This window comes from Galeopterus variegatus, unplaced genomic scaffold (genome assembly GCF_000696425.1).
Source record: "Galeopterus variegatus unplaced genomic scaffold, G_variegatus-3.0.2 Scaffold1817, whole genome shotgun sequence".
Classification (NCBI taxonomy): Eukaryota; Metazoa; Chordata; class Mammalia; order Dermoptera; family Cynocephalidae; genus Galeopterus; species Galeopterus variegatus.
In genome coordinates this window covers 297,522-320,296 of record NW_007727928.1, presented here as the reverse complement: position 1 = coordinate 320,296, position 22,775 = coordinate 297,522, and the positions used below count along the sequence as shown (strand labels likewise).

The window sequence follows — 22,775 nt, the reverse complement described above, 5'->3', positions numbered from 1 at the left end:
TTCACTTTATTTAGAAGAGTGGGATTTGGATAATTTACACATAATAAATCTGCACATATTTCCAGTGACTTTGAGGGTGCTCACTGTTTTGGAGCAGAATCCTCTATTATAGACATTCTCAAATATGAGGGTACTTCAGGGCTGGTCTGTGGCTCACTCGGGAGAGTGTGGTGCTGATAACACCGAGGCCCCGGATTTGGATCCCATATAGGGATGGCCGGTTTGCTCACTGGCTGAGCGTGGTGCTGACAACACCAAGTCAAGGGTTAAGATCCCCTTACCGGACATTTTTTAGGAAAAAAAAAAAAAAAAAAAAAAAATATATATATATATATATATATATATATATATATATATATATATATATATATATATATATATATATATATATATATATATATATATATATATATATATATATATATATATATATATATATATATATGAGGGTACTTCAAAAAGTTAGTTGAAAAACAGAACTGAAAGATAATACAACTCTTTCCATGAACTTTTTAAAGTACCTTTGTAGGCCGGCCGGGTGACGCACTGCTACAGTGCGCCACTTGGGAGCGCGGCGGCGCTCCCGGCAAGGGTTCGGATCCACATACAGACCGGTTCCTGCTCACTGGCTGAGCGAGGTGCGGGCGCAGCACCGAGGGTTGCGATCCGTTGCCGGACACGAAAAAAGGAAAAAAAAAATTAAAAAAAAAAAAAAGTACCTTTGTACATATCAGAGCAATAAAAACAGATAAATACTGTACGGTAAAATTTGGGGAAGGACTGCTTCACAGCAACTTGACCTTTTGTGAGCACCACTAGTTGGTTTTCAGAATAATTGGACAACATCTGCATTCAACCAATAGCAGGCCCTGATCTAATTTGGGTCAAAAAACAGAGTTGGTCTAATTTACTCACTGATTTTAATTAAGAGTTCATTCTTATAGCGTAAAATTCACCCTTTTCAAGTGTACAATAAAGTGGTTTTTCGTATATTTACAAAGCTGTGCAACCATCACCACTTGCTATGATTTGAATGTGTCACCCAAAGTTTATATGTCAGAAACTTAATCCCCAATGCAACAGATTTGGGAGGTGGGGCCTAATACAAGGTGGATTAATGTCATTATCAAGGGAGTGGGTTAGTCATCTCGAGAGTGGGTTTGTTATGAGTTCGGTTTCATGTCTTTCTTACTCTTCCATGCCCTCTTTTGTCCTTCCCCCTTCTGCCATGGGATGACACAGCAAGAAGGCCCTTGCCAAATGCAGGCTCCTCGACCTTGGACTTCTCAGTCTCCAGAAGTATAAGAAATAAATTTCTTTTCTTTATAAATTATCCAGTCTGTAGCATTCCCTAATAGCAACACAAAACTGACTAAGACACCACTATCTAATTCTAAAACATTTTCATCATTCCCAAAAGAAACCCCATACCCATTAGAACATTCCCCCTACTCCCACCCTCTGGTAAGCACTAATCTACTTTCTGTTACTATGGATTTCCCTATTCGGGGTATGTTATATAAATGGAATCATACAATATGTGGTCTTTTGTGTCCATCTTCTTTCACTTAGCATAATGTTTTCAAGATTTGTCTGTGTTGTACCATGTATCAGTACTTTATTCCTTTTTATGGCTGAATAATATTCATTATATGGATACACAACATTTTATTTATACATTTATCAGTTAATGGACATAGGTTGTTACCACTTTTTGGCTATTATGAATAATGCTGCGATGAACCTTCTTTACAAGTTTTTGTGTGGATGTGTGTTTTCAATTCTCTTGGGTATATAGCTATGAGTAGAATTGCTGGGTCATAGGATAATTCTGTGTTTAACTTTCTGAAGAACTGCCAAACTGTTTTCAATGCAGCTGCACGCTTTTACATTCTCACCAGCAGTGTATGAGGGTTCCAGTTTCTCCACATCCTTGCCAACACTAGTTATCGTCTGTCTTTTTATTATAGCCATTCCAGTGGGTGTGAATGGTATCTCATCATGGCTTTCATTTGCATTATCCTGATGACGAATTGATGTTGAGCATCTTTTTATTATTGACCATGGTATACCTTCTTTGGAGAAATGTCTATTCAAGTTTTTTGTCCATTTTTTAATTGAGTTGTCTTTTATTGTTGCGTGTGAGAGTTTTTTATATATTCTAGATAGTTTCCTTAGATACATTATTCATAAATATTTTTTCCCATTCTGTGGATTGTCTTTTCATTTTCTTAATGATGTCCTTTGGGGCCCTATTTTTATTATGAAAGGATTTTGGAGTTTGTCAAAAGTTTTTTGTGTCTATTGAGATTGTCACGTAATTTTTTCTTCTATTAATATGGTGTATTACATTGATCGATTTTCAGATAGTGAATTAACATTGCATTCCTGGGATAAATCTCACTTGGTCATGGTATGTAATAATTTTATATGGTGCTGAATTTGGTTTGCTAGTATTTCATTGAGGATTTTTGCATCTATAGTTATAATGGATATTGATGTATAGTTTTATTTTCCTGTGATGTCTTTTTCTCATTTTGATATCAGGGAAATGCTGGCTTCATAGAATGAGTTGGGAAGTGTTCCCTCCTCTTCTTATTTTTATTTGGAAGAGTTTAATGAAGGATTGGTGTTAATTCTTTTTTAAATATTTGGTAGGATTCATCAGTGAATCCATCTGGTCCTGGGCTTTTCTTTGTAGAGTGTTTTGATTTCTAATTCAATCTCTTGGTTTTTTTTTTTTTTTTTTTGGTTTTTTTTCCTTATTGTCTTTTTTCGTGACTGGTAATGGGATCGCAACCCTCGGTGTCACGCCCACACCGCGCTCAACCAGTGAGCGGACCGGTCTTTATATGGGATCCGAACCCTCGGCGGGAGCGCCGCCGCACTCCCAAGCACCGCACTCTACTGAGTGCGCCACCCGGCCGGCCCTCAATCTCTTGTTATAGGTCTATTCACATTTTCTATTTCTTTTATTATAGAAAAGAATCATTTATAATAGTTTGTGCCTTTCAAGGAATTTCTCTTTCATCTAAGTTCTCTAATTTTTTGGCATATAATTCTTCACAGTATTCCCTTATGTATTAGTCTGTTTCCATTGCTTATAACAAAGTACCTGAAACTGGTTGATTTATAAAGAAAAACTACATTTATTGCTTACAGTTTTTGAGGCTTGGAAGTCCAAAGTCCATCTGGTGGTGGTAACAGCGACCCAGGGGTCTCACATTGCAAAATGGTGGAAGTGGAGAGAACAGGGAGAGAGAGAAAGACAGACTCTCCTCTTCTTTTAAAGCCCTCAGAACCACACCCCTGACCACCATTTTTAATCCATCCACTACTTCACGGTCCTACAATCCAATCACCTCTTTAAGGCTCCATCTTTCATTTACCAAAATAGGATTTCCCATCCTCTTAACAGTCACAGTGGGGACTAAGTTTCTAGTACATAACACTTGGAAGACAATTCAAGCTTCAGTGAGTTTTGGTGGGACATAATTCAATCTACTACACCTTATATGCCTCTTTATTTTGTAAAGTCAGTGGTAATGTCCCTTCTTTCATTCCTGATTTTTGAATCTTCTTGGTCTAATTTATTTTTAATTCCCAGTGTTATAAATTAAAATATTTTTGTAAAAATTCAAACATTGCAGCTAAAACTAAAGCCTCAATTGCCACCTCCGGCCCCAAACCCTTCCATACAGGTAACCCTGTTATTAGTTTGATGTAGCACAGTTACCATATAACATACTTACAGAGTTAAACCAGCATATTAGTTCCTATTGCTGCATACCAAATTACCATAAATTTAACAAAACACCACCAATTTATTATCTCACATTTTGCATGAGTACAGGTACCAGTTAGCTGAGTCCTCAGGGTCTCACCAGGCTGGAATCAAGTTGTTGGCTAGGTACACTATTTCATTTGAGGCTCTGTGTCCTTTTTGAAGCTCAGTCGTTGTTGGAAGAATTCAGTTACTTGCACTGGCAGGATTAAGGTCCCCCCTTACTTGCTGGCTGTCAACCAGGAGCCTTTCTTAGGTCCTAGACCCCAACTGCCACTCCCTGCCACATGGCAGTTTCCTCCATCAAGGCAAATAGAACAGCATGTGCTGTGGCTTCAAAATCTCAGGCCTCTGTCTCTGACCTCTAGACTCAGATTTAAAAGGCTAGAGTGATAAAGTTAGGCCCACCCAGGATAAAGCTCCCTTTTGGTTAACTCAAAATTAACTGATTAGAAACCCTAATCAGTTAAGACCCTAATTAGGTCAAGGGTTTGGATCCCTGTACTGGCCAGCTGCCAAAAGAAAACATACATCTTTGCCATATAATGTAACCTAATTACTGGAGTGATACCCTGTTGTATTCCCAAATCTTGCTTTCATTTAAGGGGAAAGAGTTACACAGGGTGTGTACACCACGAGATGCAAATCTTAGGATCCATCTTAGAATTCAGCCTCCCACAGCCAGCCATAAGAACTAAGTAAGTAATAGAGGTAATTGATATGGCTTTTTATAACCAATATGTATTGTTGGAAAATGTGGGATGTTCACGGTTGGCCACAGTAGTCTCATGGCAAAAATATATTCAATAGGAGAGATGATACAGGCAGAAAAATCAAATGATGCTAAACAAACAAAAACCACTCTTGATTTTAAGAGTTCAACTTGCCATATATCTTTGCCTATGCCTTCAGAGCAGTCTTTGCTCAACATCTATCAATGTGATAATTGCTTTTACTTCTGATTTCCTTAGCGAGTCAAGAATTTGATTGTCTCCCAAGCCATGAGTGTAAAGTTTAACGCCTGACTAAACCTGTTTGCCTCTTGTGCAGACCTGGGCACACTGAGGCAGCAATATTTTGTGGATTGATTTACCAGGTGATCATCCTATTCAGTGGCACTAGGGTCTAGCCCCAGTTCTTCAGGAGTGGAGCCTAGGCTGTAGAGCTGTAGGTCACCACTAGGAGGAGACCCCAGGCCTCGCTTCCGCGTTCTTGATGTCTCTGGATCACTCTCTCTCGCAGCTCATCTCTATGCTTCCCGGGGTGGTTTTTGTCCGGAATAGGAGGAGTTTCCGGTTCCGGTGGGGCCGTCCCTAGCGGCGGAGATGGCGGCGGCAGTGGCGGAGGCTGCGGCCTCGGGCTCAGAAGAGCCCCAGGGAGAGGCTGAAGCCCCCGGCCCCGCCTGGGATGAATCCCAACTGCGCAGTTATAGCTTCCCGACCCGGCCTATCCCGCGTCTGAGTCAGAGCGACCCCCGGGCGGAGGAGCTCATCGAGAATGAGGTGGGGGCGGGGCCGCGCCAAAGTGGGAGGAGAGGTCAGAGGCGAATGGTGAAAGAGGTGGGGGACTGGCTGGGCTGTGGACAAGAGCCGAAGGGGAAATGGAGAGGGTGGCGAGGAGAAATGGGGTTTGAGGGGTTCGTGCCGGTTAACGGAGAAATTATTCTGAAGTTGGGAAGTAGTTGGAATCATGGGAGGAGAACCCACCAGCTCCCTGGGATTATTTTGTGTTTTTTGCACCTGGTGTTTTCGCTTAGGAACCTGTGGTGCTGACCGACACAAATCTTGTATATCCTGCCCTGAAGTGGGACCTTGAATACCTGCAAGAGAATATTGGCAACGGAGACTTCTCTGTATACAGTGCTAGCACCCACAAGTTCTTGTACTATGATGAGAAGAAGATGGCTAATTTCCAGAACTTTAAGCCGAGATCCAACAGGGAGGAAATGAAATTTCATGAGTTTGTTGAGAAACTGCAGGATATACAGCAGCGAGGAGGGGAAGAAAGGTAAGTTTTGAGATCTTGATTTTATGGCATCCGTCTTCCTTTCCTGTACTTGTTTGAAGGTGTAGGGGAGTTGGATGAGTAGAGGTTGGTATTTTCCATCTCTGGATTTCTGCTGAATTAGTAGTCTGTTCTTCCAGCCTGTATGGGGTTTGAGTTAGTCTTAGTGGTTCTTAGGGCTGCAGACAGCTAGTTCTGTAGCTTGAGGGATGAGGGAAGGATTACGCTTGGACTGTGAACTCTAGTTTCTCATCTTCTTCATAAAGTGAGAGTCTCGGTTCGCTAGAAGGGTCAGACAGGTGAATGAAACGAGTGAAACTGTCTAGGTGAAAGCTATGATGAAGCCGAGCACAAATGCCCTGTTCAGAGTGAGAAGTCATTACTTGACTCTGCTTGTTTCCATCTGGGAGTGGTCCAGGGTTGTCAGATATTTTGATTTTTCAAGAGAAGCGTGAAATCAGGATTTAAATTTAAAACCTTTTGGCTTTCAAATGTGGGCAGCTAATTCAGATTTTTTAAAAAGCTGCGGGAGGCCAAACAAATGGATTTAGCCCTGAAATTGCCAGTTTGTAGCCTTTGTCCTAAATTATTATGCTGGGTGGGGACAGTTCAAGATGAAAAGTTGTATAGTTTGTTGTGATTTGGGGGTAAAGGATATCACGAGCCTCTAAGGAAGACCAGGTTAGGTGGGGAGGTGGAGGGGGTGTTGATATTCCATGTTATGCCAGTAATAGCACACACAAGAAATACACATGGGAGAGTGATTCTTCCTCTTTGCTTTATCCCTAATTATGAGGGCAGCCTTTTATGTAGGTCCTACACTATACCTATTTTGAGCATTTACTGTTCAGGTGTAATAAGTATATTGTTTAGATTCATGTTTGGGGAGTGGTGCTGACTCTTTTAAAAAGTTGCTTTCACTGAGTACTTCATGGTGAATGACCATCTCACATTTGGTGCCCAGTCCTGGGCTTCTCTCTAGTCTCCTGCTTCAGTTCTCTTCCTGACTTCCTGTCAGCAGTATGTGACTAAGTGAATAGATATGCACTATCTTTTTTTCTTCTTGACACTTAACAATTGTCATAATGATGGGACTTTGACCAAAAGGGTTTCTAAGATATGAACTGTGATTGATCCGTCCTTTATGTCTTACAAAGGCTGGTTCAGTTGAGTCATCTCATGTGTTAACTTCCTCAAATTCAGCATAGCTTGCACGTACACATTCGCACCCCCCCCCCGCCCCCCAGTGGTGAGAGAGAGATTCTTTTGAATGGTGCTGGTGGAATGGGAAATTTCACCAAATGAACATATATCCCAGAATGAGCTTAAGATAAGATGTGCGAATCTTCTGTTTCCTTAGTCACTCAAAGTTTCTTGCTTCCTGTAGTGAGAGCATTTTGCCTCACTAAGTATGAGCTATGAGTGTAATCTGTACTTTATGGGTGATTAAAGGGTTTTCAAGGAAATTTTTTTACTATGTATAAGTTTTGCCCTATCAGCTGACTTTAGCACCATCCAAGTCCACTGTACAGTTGTTCAGGTTGTTGCCATTATGGGGTGAAAGGTATTAGGATCTTCTTTGAGCTATTTTGAGCATTTACTGTTCAGGTGTAATAGGAATATTGTTTAGATTCATGTTTGGGGAGTATTGCTGAGTCTTTCAAAGATGCTTGCAAAATTTTTGTGTGAATATGTATATTATAATCTCTTGGGAGAGTCCAGTGGTTGCGTTAGAGTCTTGAGGGTTCCATGTCCCCAAAAAGGTAGGCAGTGTTTTCAACTTATCAAGATTTTTGGTTAATGTTGCCTTACCGAATATGATTCTAGGCAGAAAGATGCCTTTGAACCTTTTGAAGTAACTTTCTCAGGACCAGGGCAAGAGCTGCTTCTGTCTTTTTTCTTCAGGTTTGGCCCCTTATTAGTGTCTCTTGTTAGGCTTGATCAAGTGTGTCTGGGTTTTCATATCCTTTAAGTAACTTCTTTTTTTTTTTTTTAAAAAGATGACCTAAGGGGATCTTAACCCTTGACTTGGTATTGTCAGCACCACGCTCACCCAGTGAGCTAACCGGCCATCCCTATATAGGATCCGAACCCGTGACCTTGGTATTATCAGCACCGTACTCTCCTAAGTGAGCCACGAGCCAGTCCTCCTTTAAGTAACTTCTGACATTCCTCAGATATGTTAGGATCCTGAGGTCTGTACTTGAGATGCCTTCTTCATCTATAGAAGGCTGCAGCAGAAAGGTGGCTGGATCAGTTAAGGTAAGCTAGTCTTCAAGCCAGAGCTCAGTGGCCTGAAACAACAAAAGTTTATTTCTCACACATACTACATGTCCATCACAGGTCATATTATCTTGTTCACATTGGGACTCAGGTTGCCCCAGCAGCTACTATCTGGAACTTTGCAGTTGCTGTAGCAGAGGAAATGAGGTGTGATAGTATGGACTGGTTCTTAAAATTACACTTGGAGGTAACACAGTTCACGTCTATGGACATTTTATTAGCCAAAGCAAGTTAAATAAGCAAGCCTGGCTTCCAGGGGGAATGGAAAATAACACTCCCACTGGGAGGGAACCAACTTGTGAACAGTAATATGACCTGCCACAGTGGTTGTCAAGGGCCAAAAGAGGAATCTTAGGCCCTGAGAATCTCTGGAGCAAGGCTGATTCATCATTCTAAGATCCATCGATAGGCTTCCAGGAATCTATGAAACTGTAAGAAAGTTCTATGTGTTTGTGCATTTTTATGGGGAACCTTCTTTGGATTCTTAAACGATGTATTCTGTGACCCAGAAAAGGTTAAGAATCACTTCTGTATATGGGATCCGAACCCTCGGATGGGAGCGCCGCCGCGCTTCCCAAGCGGCGCACTATCTAGTGCGCCACCGGGCCGGCCCAAGAATCACTTCTTTAAAGTAAAACGTTTGGTGTTGAACAGAGCTCAAAGAAAGATAGGTAAGAATTCAGTTTTGTGAAAATTCATGTTGGTTAACATTTGCATGACTACAGCTGTTCTCTGTGGGAGATGCTGGTATGGATTTGGGTTTATATTTCCAGGTGTGGGAGGCTATGCCAGGGACTGTGTGTGGATGCACTAAGGGGATTTTCTTCTTGGGGAACATAGGTTGTATCTGCAGCAAACACTCAACGACACCGTGGGCAGAAAGATCGTCATGGACTTCTTGGGTTTTAACTGGAACTGGATTAATAAGCAGCAGGGAAAGCGTGGCTGGGGGCAGCTGACTTCTAACCTCCTGCTCATCGGCATGGAAGGTAAGAAATCTTTCAGAAAGCAGCATGGCTTGGAGTCATATAAACCTTTCTAATCCTGTCTCCACCACTTACTAGCTCCATGACTAAGTCATTTAACTTTCTTAAGCCTCAGCGTCCTCATCTGTAAAAGGAACATAATAAAAAGGAACATAATAATGACATGTAAAATAGCTATGAAGAGTAAATGAGATAATGTATATTAAGTCTTTAAGCTAGTTTTATGCACTCTAAAAAGAAAGTTCCCTTTTCCCTTCAGATGCTGTGTAAGTGCATATACTGAGATATTAGGGACTTCTCTGAAATACTGGTGCTGTATGGGATCTGTCCACATTCAGAAGATTTTTAGCCAAATAAAAGGGGAAACTTATTTTTCCAATGTAAATTCAACGTTATCTTTTAAATAGATAATACATTCATGGGACTCAAATTCTAAAGGTCTGAGTAGGCATGTAGTGATAAATCTCTCTTCTACCCCATCCCAGTTTCCTCCTTGGAGAATACTACGTTATTAGTTGCTTGTGTTCCCTGCTAGAGAATTTTATATGCAAACAAATATGTGAATGTGTTCTTTTGTGTTTTCTTCTTTTGAATAAAAGAAGACTTTAAACTCCAATCAAGAGAAGGAGATCTACTTATGGGGCAGAGTCATTGTCTCATTCTTATTTTTATTTCCTGTACTAGCTCAGTGCCAGGCCCATAGTAGATACTTAGTAGGAGGTGAATAAACTGGGTTGAACAAGGAAGCAGAGTAACTGTTCGTTGTTATTCACCACTAGGCTCTTAGGTCTCATCTCCTTTCAGATTTCTTTCCTTTCAGATCTCTTTCTTCAGATTTCGATCCTTTTCTGCCAGTATTAAATAAAGGTTTCCAGCAGTGCATCTTATGAATTGACACTTACCTGCCCTTTTGAAACTAACTCTTGGTTGATCTGCCAGGAAGGGGTCAGTTCTGGTTTACTTGACTCTGACTTTTTCTGTAGTCTTCCTTTCCTGTGGTAGGATGCAGGGAAGTGAATCCCTCAGGTAGAGATAAGAGAGCACCTCTCCTTTGAGGATACGCATGGACTCTCAGCACTTAAGAAGGCAGTTGTCTTAGCATACACAGGCAGAACGGGGGAATGTTTTCTAAACTCCAGGCCCTGAAGAGTTGTGTGTTCAACTCAAAGATTGTACAAAAGACAAACAACAGATGTGGCCCCGGTTATAAAGGAGTAGATGGAACATATATACTCTAGGGCATATATATGCACTAATTCAAGGTGGTGTTTTAAGTAACGTGCCTTATTTGAATTATACAGCACTCTTTTAGGTAATGTGATATGCTTTCCTCTGATGAAAATCACCAGCATGCTCCAGTGTCGCTCTAAGAAGTGTTGCATCCACAGGTGTGTTGAAGTGGGAGCAAAGGTTGAGAATTTTTGAGCTCCAAAAGAGCTACCCAAAGCAGTACATGTTCATACAACTTAAAATGACTGGGTTCACTTCTCAAAGTGGATTATGTATGCATGTTGATTCCAGTCATTTCCATCATTTCTAACTGTTCTGCTTCCCTTGAATTCCTGCCATAGTTAAGAAGAGTACAAGTATACACAGTATATTACTCTGCTAGACTTGTGAGTATTTGATGTGCTCTTACTTCTAATAAGGGCAGCAGCCATCATTTAGGAAAGTCTTCTTTGCTAGCTGAAGATGGACCCTTAACCAGTGATGTTTGCTAGACTTATTATCAATGAAAGTGTAACACCTAATTTGCTGAGAATTGTAGTTGCAGTTTTCCTGATTCTGTCTGAAATTTTGATTTGGAACCCTTAGCTGAGAGGGCAGTCAAGTTTCTCTCCAGCACTGGGCCCTGTTCCAGCCTGTGCAAAGAGCCACTACTCTGCTTAAAAAAAAATGTCTGTCTTCCTTCAGGAAATGTGACACCTGCTCACTATGATGAGCAGCAGAACTTCTTTGCTCAGATAAAAGGCTACAAACGATGCATCTTGTTCCCTCCGGATCAATTTGAGTGCCTCTACCCATACCCTGTCCATCACCCATGTGACAGACAGAGCCAGGTGAGCTTGTGTGTTCTGAGTAGGGTGTAGAAATCTACATTCTGGGAATGCCTTTAGGATCAAAGGCTGGAAAGTCTTTCTGCTTCCCTTTGGTGGTATGCTATGTTTGGATTACAGGCTGGTCTTGCTTTACAGACAAAACCAGAGGATAATTTCACAGTGTAGCTCACATATCTCAGGCTCCTGTGGTGGTCCCCAGATGTTTGTAAATATAAACAGCCCTGTAGAGCTAATTCTGGGGAGGAGACTCCATCATTTTGCTGGTGGACTATGATTACTCTTTCATTGGCCCACAAGTTTATGGAACAAAATGTGTATGTTTCCAGTGGATTTAATTATTGTTTTCTTTTGTTGTGGATGCTGTTTCTTTTTGATATGAAGAAGGGTGAATAAAATTGAGATATATCACTTAATGGATTTCCTGGATCTAAGTGAGGTATATGTTTGACTTTGTGGCCAGGCAGAGACATTCTCTCCTTTCTTGAGAAAGCTGTCTAGCTACTTCATGTAGCTAGTTTGCTGGTTAGAATAAGTTTTGGGGAGAAAGTTTCTGAAAGTTTGGTTGAAGGATAAGTCCTAATTTCTTATATCCTTAGGCCGTGGAGTAGATCTTCTGACCTCAGGAGCACTGAAGCCAAGGATTCTTTATCACTTAACATTTAAGCAGGGACTTTCTTACATCATTCTCTGAGAGAGACAATTTCATGTGCATTTTATCTTCTGCTGGATATAAATTCTAAAGACTTCTTTTTCTTTTTTTTCCTGAAGGCATGTCTTTATTTTTAAGAACCAAACTGGCATGTGGTAGTTACTGGTAAAGATTTGGTGATTGACTGATTTTTTTTTTTTCTTTCTCTTGTACCTCTTAGGTGGACTTTGACAATCCTGACTACGAGAGGTTCCCCAATTTCCAAAACGTGGTTGGTTACGAAACGGTGGTTGGCCCTGGTGATGTCCTTTATATCCCAATGTACTGGTGAGGAGGTGGCTAGGGCTGGAGGCTTCTTGGGAGTTTTCTTTCCCATTCTCTGGAAAGCCTTATTGTGTCCCTTGTGAGTTGGGGCAGAATTGTTCCTTTTTGGTCTACAATGTTGGCATATCCAGATGTGAGCCTACTGAACATGGGGAAACGATGACCCTATCTCTAGGACAGGATGACAGTTCCCCGAGTCCAAACAGATCTGAGCAGCTTGTGGCTAAAGAAACTGTTCTTAGCTCTTTAGTATTTAGAGACTCAACACCACTGCCTCTAGCCCCAGTGTGTGTTTTATAGATGAGTATGAAGATATTGTCTTCATTATTTCCTTTAACTGGTTTCTACCAGGTTTTCCATTTCTTCCTCTCAAAAGTATCAGTGGTAAACTGGAGCCTGTTTGTTTTCTTGCAGGTGGCATCACATAGAGTCATTACTAAATGGGGGGATTACCATCACTGTGAACTTCTGGTATAAGGTGAATATGGTTGATATACGTTTTTTTCCTCAGATGGAACTGGGGCTGGCGTGAGGTAGGTGTAATATATGGTTTTGGACAGGAGTGGGGAGGAAGTGACTCCCAGGTCATTGGGGAAACGAAGAGGGATAGGATTAAATCGGGTTTCTTAGAAGGGAGGATGCTACTAGGAGTAATGGGATAACATTGAAGCCTGCTGTGAAAGGCATTTCCTGAGCTGCTGCTTCCTTTGTAGGGGGCTCCCACCCCTAAGAGAATTGAATATCCTCTCAAAGCTCACCAGAAAGTGGCCATAATGAGAAACATTGAGAAGATGCTTGGAGAGGCCTTGGGGAATCCACAAGAGGTATGTGACTGCCCCAAGGTGGCGCTTCTGTGGCTCAGTTGGGTGGGTTGACCAGGGAAAGTCAGGATTGGTGTGACATTCTCTGTAGCTCCTCTGTCTCGGTATCTGGTGTCCTCTCCGTAGAGGTTATGGGTATGTTTAGAAAATTCTTGTTTTCTGGTGAGAGCTGGGCTTGACTGGAGGATCAATTATAATCTGTTCCATGCTAGTAGTAATGTTCCCCACAGGGCTTGTGTGCCAGCTGGGGACCCCTGAGGGGATTCTCCTGGAATGGGTAGCAAGCAGTAAAGCATCTCCTTGCACTCTCCCAGCTGTGCCATGGCTGCTCTAGGTAGTGTTGAGACTTGCTTCCCATGCAGGTGTGCCAGTGGCCCATGGGGAAACAGGGAAGGTTTGTATTTGTAATGCTCTTGTCTCCTTTCTGTGGGTAGCCTCAGCATCCACAGATACCTGTGGGGTGGGGGGATGGCACCAGTCTCAATTGGCAGGTGACCATTTGTTGAGGATATAGAGGCAATTAACATTATTAAGGCACATTGGAGAAACATGCAGAAACATTCTGGGGTGTTTGGGGATTAACAGTTTGGTGCTACTTCCAGTAAAATAACAGGGTATTGTGTTAGGAAAGGTAATAGAAGAAGGACCCTGAGGAGAGGGCCATGCCCCAGAATACTGGACTGATCTTCAGGGAGAGAGCTGATTAGAGGCTTCACAAGATTGAATGAAAGCTTTGTCCCTGTCCTTGGCTGGACATTGAATTGTCTCCAGATACATCCCATCCAACTCCAAGGCTAGGGGACAGGCAGTTCTGATTGGCTCCTCATGTCTCTTTACAGGTGGGGCCCTTGTTGAACACAATGATCAAGGGCCGATACAACTAGCCTGCCAGGGGTCAAGGCCTACTGCCAGGTGACTGCTATCCCGTCCACACCGCTTCATTGATGAGGACAGGAGACTCCAAGCGCTAGTATTGCACGCTGCACTTAATGGACTGGACTCTTGCCATGGCCCTGGAGGCAGGTGTTTGGGGCGAGGCAGGGCAGTTGGCACTCCACTCCCATTTGGAGGGACTTCTTACCCTTGCCTCTTGTGCCCCAGCACCTTCCCTCTCTGCCCCTCTAAGGTCCTGCATTCAGTGTGTGGAGTCCCAGCTTCTGGTTGTCATGTCTGTGTGTGTTAGTCTGTCAACCTCAGGATGTGCGTGTGTGTGTGTGTGTGTGTGTGTGCGCGCGCGTGTGCCTGCACACACATGTATGTATGTTTCTCGTTCCCTCCTTCTGGGTTCGGATGTCACTTCTGGCTCTCAGCCCTATCTCCTACAACCTCAGTGCCTCAGCCTGAGAGAGAGGAGATGCTCTTGGACCTCCCACTGCATCTGGGCTGCAGGGCCAAAGCTAATCTGACCATTAGGTCTGTCTGTCTCCTAGTTTTTGCATAGTCAAGCTCTTGGCTGGGTGGCAGTGGCTACTGGGACTCCAATGGGGAGAATGAGAGGGAGCCTTGCCTTTGAGAGCCTAGATAGCCTTCCTGTGAGAGAGGATTAAATAGGGTTTCAGCTGGGACCTACAAGCTCAAGCCATACATAGAAAGGACTTTGGGACATAAGAACCAAGGATTGTACATAAATCCCAAACTGGAGACACACACAGCTTCTCTCTTTCAGCACCAGCTCTTGCCCCTGTACTGGATACGAAGGGAGTTCTCCTAGCTGTCAGTTCTGTAGGTTCTAGGGGTGCAAGCCTGTGTGTGTGTGTGTGTGTGTGTGTTCACACTAGCCAGCCTCCCTGCTTACAGAGGTTCTCCACTGCTTACCTTGTCCAGTGGGACAGTACAGTGCAAGCCCCCAGAAAGTGCTACCTGACCTAGCCTAAAGCTTTTGAACTTGGATTTTAGCCATCATATATTGGTCAGGTCTCACTGCAGCCTGCCTGTGGCTGACTGGCTAGAGCCTCCAGGTCCTATGACCCTCTCTGCCCAGGCTACATCCTCTACTCCTGCTGAGCTTCCTGGCTGAGTAGATGAAATGGGGTCAAGCTTAGGCAGCTAACTTCGCTACCTGTCATCCACCTCAGGGCAAGGGCAAAAATGTAGCCTTGCCTCTTAAAGCCAGCGCCTCTGCCAGATCCCACTGTAATGTTCCACAACATCCTCAGTAGTCAGGGCAACTGGTAGAACATGGAAGTAGGATTTCCTTTTCTGTTAGTTGTTACTCAATGGAACCCTCTCAGGGCTGCAATTTACAGCTGGGCAGCTGTACATCGCGCAGCTCCAAGGGCCATCATTCACATCCAGTCAGAGTGGGGCCCCTGGAGCTGGGCAGTGTGGTGGCCGTGTGTCTACTCACCTCCACTCCCAACTCTATCCCCTTCTCTCTGGAAGGAAAGAGGAGTTGGGAAGTGTCTGGTTTTGTCATGTTTTTCCTTTTTCCCAAAGGTTTACTTCCAGTGTCTGAGCTGTGGCTCTCACCCCGTAAGCTCAGTTTACAGTGCACTGATAGACTGAGAGGATGTGTGTGTATGTGTGTGCACATCTGTGTGTATATTTTGGGGAGGGGTGTTTATTTTTAGTACCTCATTCTGGGGTTCTCTGATGCATTGTGGGTGTGACGACAAGGTACCCTTTCAAGTGTAGCTCTTTCAAATATAGTCAATGCTGGGAAATGTGGTTGCAGTGATCTCCATCCCTCCAACTCTTTCGGGAAAGAGGAGCACAACAAAGAAAACAAGGCAGATGGAAGATAAACTTGGCCACAGTCACACTTGGAAAAATAGCACATTATTTCCATTCTCCTTAGTAGGTCTGCTGCCTTCCTGGCTCAGCCCTTAAAGATGTGGGTGATGTGAGCAGGGAGGTGTGTGCCATTCAACTGGTCCTCACTGGGTACTGTGCCAACACAGGTCTGACCTAAGGTGGCCAAGGTGGGGAGGGAGAAAGCTAACTTTGGAACCTTCATAGGAATGGTCCTGATCCTTAGGCAATATAGTAGTGACCCCTGATTTCTAGACACCTCATATGTGCCTAGTGCTTTTATCTTTGTTCCTCGCTATCCTGCAAGGTAGGTATTCTCACTTTACAGATGAAGAAATGGGCTCACAGAGATTAAAGTGATTAGTGGCAGTCAGAATTCTAACCTAGTGCTGTTTGGCTGCAAACTCCCTGCTCCTTCCTGCCTACCAGACTGTTGATTCTCCTACCTTAACTCCCTTTCTTGTATCACAGGCCCTCTCCTCACATTCCATCCCCCTGGGCAATGTCTGTAGGCAGGCTCAGCCCAAGATGGTGCAGAAGATGCAGTTCAAGGTGAAAGCTCTTCCAGGCTCCAGCTAAACACACCTTGGGAAATCTTCCTGTAAACCAGATTATGAGTTAAGAGTGCTGGGAAGAAGATATGGGGGAACTGACTTCTAGATCTAATTGCGTTACTTGTGTGTTCTTGAATAAGTCGCATAACTCTACTCAGCATGCTTATACATCTGTAGAATTGAAGCGCCAGTTCTAGGTGATTACTAAGAGTCTTGATTCATGTTCTGCTGCTGCTTCTTCCCCCAGGGAAGAGATAGAAGGTCTTCCCTTCACTTACCTAGGTTAGTGCTGTTTAGGCTCAAATTCTGCTTGCAACAGAGGACATGTTTCTGCTATATTTGCTTACCCCATCCTAGCCAGCAGCATGGGAGGCAGACACATCAAGGGAAGGTGGGGATTTGGGCCTGTCAGATCACACTGAGAAAGATAGCAGATCAGGTCAGCCACATTGCCAGCTCCTGTTTTTACACCAGCAGGTACAAAGAAAATTACTGTCTTGTGAAGTCAAATATTTGTTGGGGGGTTGGATTTCTGGGATGGAGGAGGGGCTGTTCTGGGCATCAGTTGAGCAGATGCCCAGGATGCCTGGGGGAGACCAGCTTCCCCTACAAATCAGAGCTCTAAATTACAAGGTTTTTACCAACGCGAACAGTTGGGGGAAGTCGTCTGCTCTCATTTGCGTAATGGTTTCTGTCACTGGTGATTAGACACAGGATGAAGGAAAAGAAATTTGACAATTAGGAATGAGTGATCATTAATCTGAATCTGTTAGGAGACAGAGAAGGGAAGGATCCTTATCAGTGGGCCAACCCAGTGTGGGGAGACACTCTCCCTCTGTCCCCCCATACTTTTTCAGTATTCTCACAAGTGGGTGGAGCTTGTATTTCTTAACAAAGACTAGGCGCCCAATCCCCAGCCTGAGATGGAGGAACAGACATCTTTGGGCATGAGCCAACAAAGATAGAGATGGATGGCCATCAAATACAATCTGTAGGGCAAAGAATAACAATGGAGTGGAATATTTTTGACATGTGTTTGCTGTTTGTGGAAAATCTTTTTGTAATAGCTCCCCATACCCCACCTGTGACAAGTATTTGTTAACATTCCAACACTGCAGGGTATGAAGAAAACCTGTTCTTTATCAAACCCAGGCTCTTCTACTTAGTTGGAGAGGAAGCCACATGAAACACTGAGAGGTTACGAAGCCATCCATGTATGTTGTGTACCCTGTGTGTACGAGATTAGGGACTGTTGAGAGAGGAGGAAGAGAGCAAAGCTTTACCTCTAGGCTCCTCCAAGACTCTAGGCTCCTCAGGGAGGGACTCATCACTCTGGGCCTCCCAGCGATATTGATTTCCCCCCACATCAGTGCAGCTGTGGCCATGTGGAGGGCACTGAGGCCCCCTGGTCCAGATGTGTGAGCCAGTGATGAGGTCACCTAATAGGTTGAGTCTGAAGATGTGGAGAATCCCAACTTGGGTCTTCCCTTTTCTTTTTTTTTTTTTTTTTTTCCTTTTTGTCTTTTTTCGTGACCGGCAATGGATCGCAACCCTCAGTGTCGCACCCGTACCGGACCGGGACCGGCAATGGGATTGCAACCCTCGGTGTTGCGCCCACACCTCGCTCAGCCAGTGAGCGGCCGGTCTGTATGTGGGATCCGAACCCTCGGCAGGAGCGCCGCCACGCTCCCAAGTGGCGCACTGTAGCAGTGCGCCACCAGGCCGGCCCAGAATCTTCCCTTTTCTCTGAGTCACCTCACCTCATCCCTCCTCTGTCCCTTCAAACCAAAGACTATTAATTTGCACCAGTTGGCATTCATTCCTCTTTGTAGTGGATTCCTTAGATCAGAGGCTCCCTCAAGGATCAGGGGTGGGGGCGTTGGTGGTCCTCTGTCTCTTTCAGAATGTGAATTTTGCAAGGATGGGGCTCTCCTTTTGGTAAGTTCCCTACCTCTGGGTCTTCCACCCTTCAAAATCTGGGTGTAGAATTTAGCAGGAGCTGCAGGGAATGACCCTCAGTGACCAGTTTTACCCAGATGGGGTGGATGGTGGGTATACCTGGAAATAGCTCAGGGGGTTCAAGAGGCTCTGGCCTTTCAGCACGTGTCCTACTCCACTTTGGGACCTCCAGCTGCTTGTCCTCCAGTCCCTATCTGCTTTTCTGGTGTCCTGTCAAACTGCCTGCAATAAAGGCAGTTTAGCTCCCTCTAATTTCTCCTAGTCAGCTTCCTCCTGCCCAGTCTCTCCACTGGCCCCTTCACCAAGGCCCTTCTTTCTAAACAGTTGCCCTTCCCTCAGAAGCTCCGTGGCTGCAAGTGTTTGGACAGCCTGTCTCTAAGATCCCTCCCCCTGGAGTCATTCCTATTCATCTTAGATTCACTTTCCTTTTCTGACCTTTGATAGCTCTGTTTATTTACCTGTGGTTAGTCCATTTGTTCTGTCTCCCCTCTGTACTCTTTCCATTCCTTTGTCAATTCTGTATCCTGGTCCCTCTGGTCTCACTCTGGTGGCCCTTTCTGCTTGTTCAGCCAGCTCTGTTTAATCCTCCTAGGTCATGGGATCCTGAATGGAGCCTTGCTGGGCACTTTTGGAGCTTTTCTGGGGGGCACAAAGCTTCAAAAACTGGCCGCCTAAAGGCCCAGGTGCCTGTGTTCTGTGAGGCCTCCAGACGTGGGTTAGGGGAGGACACCTAGAGAGAGGTAGAGAACCAGCTGGGGGGTGGGGGAGGTGATCAGGAGACTATGCAAGAATGGGGCCAGGCCTGGGTGGGCCAGGCCTGGTGAACCAGGGTGGAAGGACTGAACTTTGTGTTTCCATCTAAATGTGTCTGTGTGCCTTAGGGTCCAGCACGTCAGTGATAATGAGCTTTTTGTGAACATCTGATTTCTCACAGGTGTCTTTGGCTTTGTGTCACCACCTTTGGCTGACTTCTGCATTCCACTGGTTTCTGGAAGGGAAACCGCATATGGAGAAGTCAGATGTCAGGAGTGAAGGTCTTAGATGAGAAGTGCCCTGGGTGCTGGGGGAACAGGAGAAAGGGACCCAGTAGTCAGCTTATACCCAGACTATCTCAAGTCCTCCAAGAGTTTGAGTGCGATGGCTGGTTAAAGAAGTTAAAAAAAAAAAAAAACAGGCCCAGGGCCGACCCCGTGGCTCACTCTGGAGAGTGCGGCGCTGGGAGCACAGCAATGCTCCTGCCGCGGGTTCAGATCCTATATAGGGGTGGCCGGTGTGCTCACTGGCTGAGCGTGGTGTGGGCGACACCACACCAAGGGTTGCGATCCCCTTCCCGGTCACAAAAAAAAAAAGGCCTCCCTCCCCCACATAAAATCTGGTTTCGTATATTTCAGGAAGGAGCATGTGTCCTTAACTTTTCAATGGAAAACAATCTAGCATAGTTTTAAAACATGGATTTTGGAGTAAGATATCTTTGGTTCAGATTTCTAGCTTTGCTACTTACTAGCCGGGTTTGATCTTGGTTGATTTACTTAACCTCTCTGAGCCTCAGTTCCTCAACTATAATGATATGTTGGGGGTGGGGGGATGTTGAAAATATCTACCTCAGGGTTGTTGGATTAACCGAAACAATATTTGTAAAGCTTTAGCACAGTGCCTGGCAAGCATGTAATAAATGGCTGTGGTGGTGGTGGTGGTGATGTTTATTATGTGACTTGTTCAGAAACTTGGTTTTAGGGATCTCTAATCAGATTTCCAGTAATTTCTTTTCTCTCAAGAAAAAAAAGGAAGAACAAGCAGAAATACCCCTCTAGGATGGGTTCCATCCTAGAGGAAGGGAAACAGGGAAGTGTGTGATACTTCTGCTTGGTCAACCAGATGTTACTGCTCTGCACACCAGCCTGGGGCCCCCAGTGAGAAGCTGTCGGGTCTGAGCTCTCCTTGCATTGTGTGAGAGGCTGTGGGCAGCTGACTGAGTCCACATTACACTGGAGAAGCTGTGGCCTCCTCATACCATAAGACACTGTGGGAGTCAAATCAGGCCCCCTTGGCACAATTTAAGTCCGTGCCCTTCTGTGTATTTAAAATGTGTTAAGATTGTTCTAGGGTAAGGGGGGCATTCAAAAGAGAATTCAGAATAATATAACAATAGGACATTAATAACTAACATTTGTTGAGCACTTCTGTTAAGGCACTGTGCTAGTTCCTACTCATGCAGTGCTCTCGGTTCAGTGGGGAAGACAAGCAGGCAGTAAGAGTTATAGGAGCAGAGAAGCCCTGCCCAAGCCTGGGTGTTCGTAGTGGGCTTCCTACAGGAGGTGACATAGAATAAGCTGGTACCTGGAAGGTGAATATTAACCAGGGGTTGGGGAGTAGTAAAAGGCATAAATTTTTCCTCTGGCTTCTCATTCTTCCAGTTCTAAAACAAACACTCTGCTCCTCAGTGTTTAAGGGTTTTATTGTTAGTCACTCCAGGGAAGGGGCAGAAAGAAGAAAACCCTTTGGTTAGTGACAGAAATCTTTGAAAATTATTTTGTTTGCTTCAAACCTGTTCACTTGGTCATTGAGGTCAGTCCTATCTTTCAGTGAAGCTCTGTTCCTTAACCCAAAATTTAAGTTATGTTTGGGTCAGGTTTTTATGAACTCTTGAATATATAGTATATAGCGCAGTATAGCATAGTGGTTGAGAATGAAGGCTTTGGGTCGGCCCATGGCTCACTTGAGAGTGTGTGGTACTGATAACACCAAGGCCACAGGTTCAGATCCCCATATAGGGATGGCCAGTTAGCTCACTTGGGAGAGCGTGGTGCTGACAACACCAAGTCAAGGGTTAAGATCCCCTTACTGGAAAAAAAAAAAAAAAGACAAGGCTTAGTGTACCTGGATTTGCCATTCTGCATGACCTTGGGCAAATAACAAACTGCTTAAAACTCTACTTCATATGTATGGGGATAATGTTACATACATTGTCAGGGTTATGTGCAATAGGGTATATAAAGAAAGTCTTATCAGTTGATTAGAGCATGGGTTTATAACACCAAGGTCAAAGGGTTTGGATCCCCATACCAGCCAGCCATCAAAATAAGTAAAGGCTTAGAGTGACCGCTCCATAGCAAGGACTCAGTTGTTAGTTTCCAGTGACCCCAGCCTTTCTGTCTCTAAGTCTTTAACTCTGTTTCCCATCTAGCTTCCTAAGGTGCTGTTTCTGGTCTCAGGACATGTCTGGCTGTCCGCTTCTGAGCAGAGGTATGAGTATCAACTTTCCTGCTCGGAGTACCAGTTCCCTTCTCAGAGTGGCCTCTGGCTCTCACAAGGGCCCTGTCACCACTGCCATTACTGGCGAATGATCTTCCAACATTTCTATAGTATTAAAAATACCTGGAACCCACTCAGTGAAAACAAACCTACTGCTCCCCAAGGGGATAAGAGGATAATTACCTAAAGAGTCACTAAAGGCTTGGGGGCTGGGAGCACAGTCAGAGGGCATGAAGGAGACCCTAGGATGTGAGCATATAGCACAGCGGGCCAGGATGCAGGAGGTGAGGTTGGCAGAGGCTGCCATGCTAGTCTAGAGGCAGGAGGAACAGGAACGCAGGCTTGAGAATGTTGCCTCCAAGTTTTTGAATTGTGAGCTTTTGACCATATCATTTGAGCAAAACCCCACCCACTTCCCAGTTGACGTGATCATTGTTCTCGTGAGGGTTTGTGCAGTGTGCTGACAAGAAGGCTTTGGAAGTGATTCCTGGGTTTGAATCCCCATTTGCCACTTCCCAACGCTACCTTAGTTCTGAAGTTAATGTCTCTTGGCTGAGCCTCTTCCCTGCAAGTGGTGGCAAATAGCTTGCAACATTGTTACAAGGGCTTGTGATAATGTTTTTAAAACACCCAGCTCTTGGGAAATGATTTTATGAAGACTAAGTGTCCATGAACAGTATTTCTGTAGTGCTTGGTGCAAAACTCTGGCAGAATGGCTTTTCTGATCCTGTTCTGACTCAGGATATGGTGCTCGAAATGGAATCACAGAAGAGATGACTTGGGGTAGGGGAAGCAGAACAGAAAGGATACGGTTGTGGAAGGAACTGAAAGTCCGTGAAGGGCAGGGCTGGGGGTGAGGATGGTTTTTCTAGCGCAGGGTCTTGAACAGGAGCAGAAACCTAGGCTCTGGGTTGCAATATAATCCCAGAGGAACAAAGGCAGTAGGGTGGGAGAGTGTCTGTGGAGCACACAGTGTGGCTGAATAGGAAGAACACAAGGTTCAAGGGCAGTGAACCTAAGTGTGAGATGTAGATGTACTTCTCATGGGCAGGGTGACTTTGGGTGTGTTAGTCTCGCTATGCTTCAGTCCCCTCATCTTTAAAATTGGGTAACACTACTTCCTTCCTTATAGAGTTGGTGGGACAATATATGGGAAAGTGCTATGTAAATTGAGCACTATAGAAATGTTAGTTGGGAGTGGGGGTTTGGGAGAGCTTTTACAGAGTGGGAGGGGCACAGAATTTTGGGAGTTTCCAGATTGGAGCCTCTCACATTCCTAGCCAGAAATCAGTAAAGCATTTCCCACCAAAACACTGTCCTTTCACTCTGCCAATATTTGAGTAGTAAG

General features: G+C 44.3%; 1 protein-coding gene across 2 annotated transcripts; it reads left to right on the top strand.

Annotated features, from left to right (window-relative positions):
• Positions 1–5,062: 5,062 nt before the first annotated feature.
• Positions 5,063–14,058, top strand: HIF1AN (hypoxia inducible factor 1, alpha subunit inhibitor). Of its 2 annotated transcripts, none has more exons than XM_008579124.1 (8): positions 5,063–5,286; positions 5,541–5,791; positions 8,912–9,060; positions 10,972–11,117; positions 11,987–12,093; positions 12,505–12,568; positions 12,804–12,914; positions 13,751–14,058. In XM_008579124.1, exons 1-8 carry the CDS (start codon positions 5,110–5,112, stop codon positions 13,793–13,795), a joined length of 1,050 nt encoding a protein of 349 aa, XP_008577346.1. In that variant the 5' UTR covers positions 5,063–5,109; the 3' UTR covers positions 13,796–14,058. The 2 variants fall into 2 exon arrangements, with proteins under 2 accessions (XP_008577346.1, XP_008577347.1); XM_008579125.1 differs by having other exon boundaries at positions 5,238–5,320; positions 13,751–13,885.
• The last annotated feature ends 8,717 nt before the right edge of the window (positions 14,059–22,775 follow it).

Excerpts from the sequence above, each read along its gene's own strand:
- HIF1AN (XM_008579124.1), top strand. The coding sequence starts at position 5,110 with ATGGCGGCGGCAGTGGCGGAGGCTGCGGCCTCGGGCTCAGAAGAGCCC. Across the intron at positions 12,094-12,504 it reads CTTTATATCCCAATGTACTG|GTGGCATCACATAGAGTCAT; the intron begins GTGAGGAGGTGG and ends GTTTTCTTGCAG. Across the intron at positions 12,915-13,750 it reads CCTTGGGGAATCCACAAGAG|GTGGGGCCCTTGTTGAACAC; the intron begins GTATGTGACTGC and ends GTCTCTTTACAG.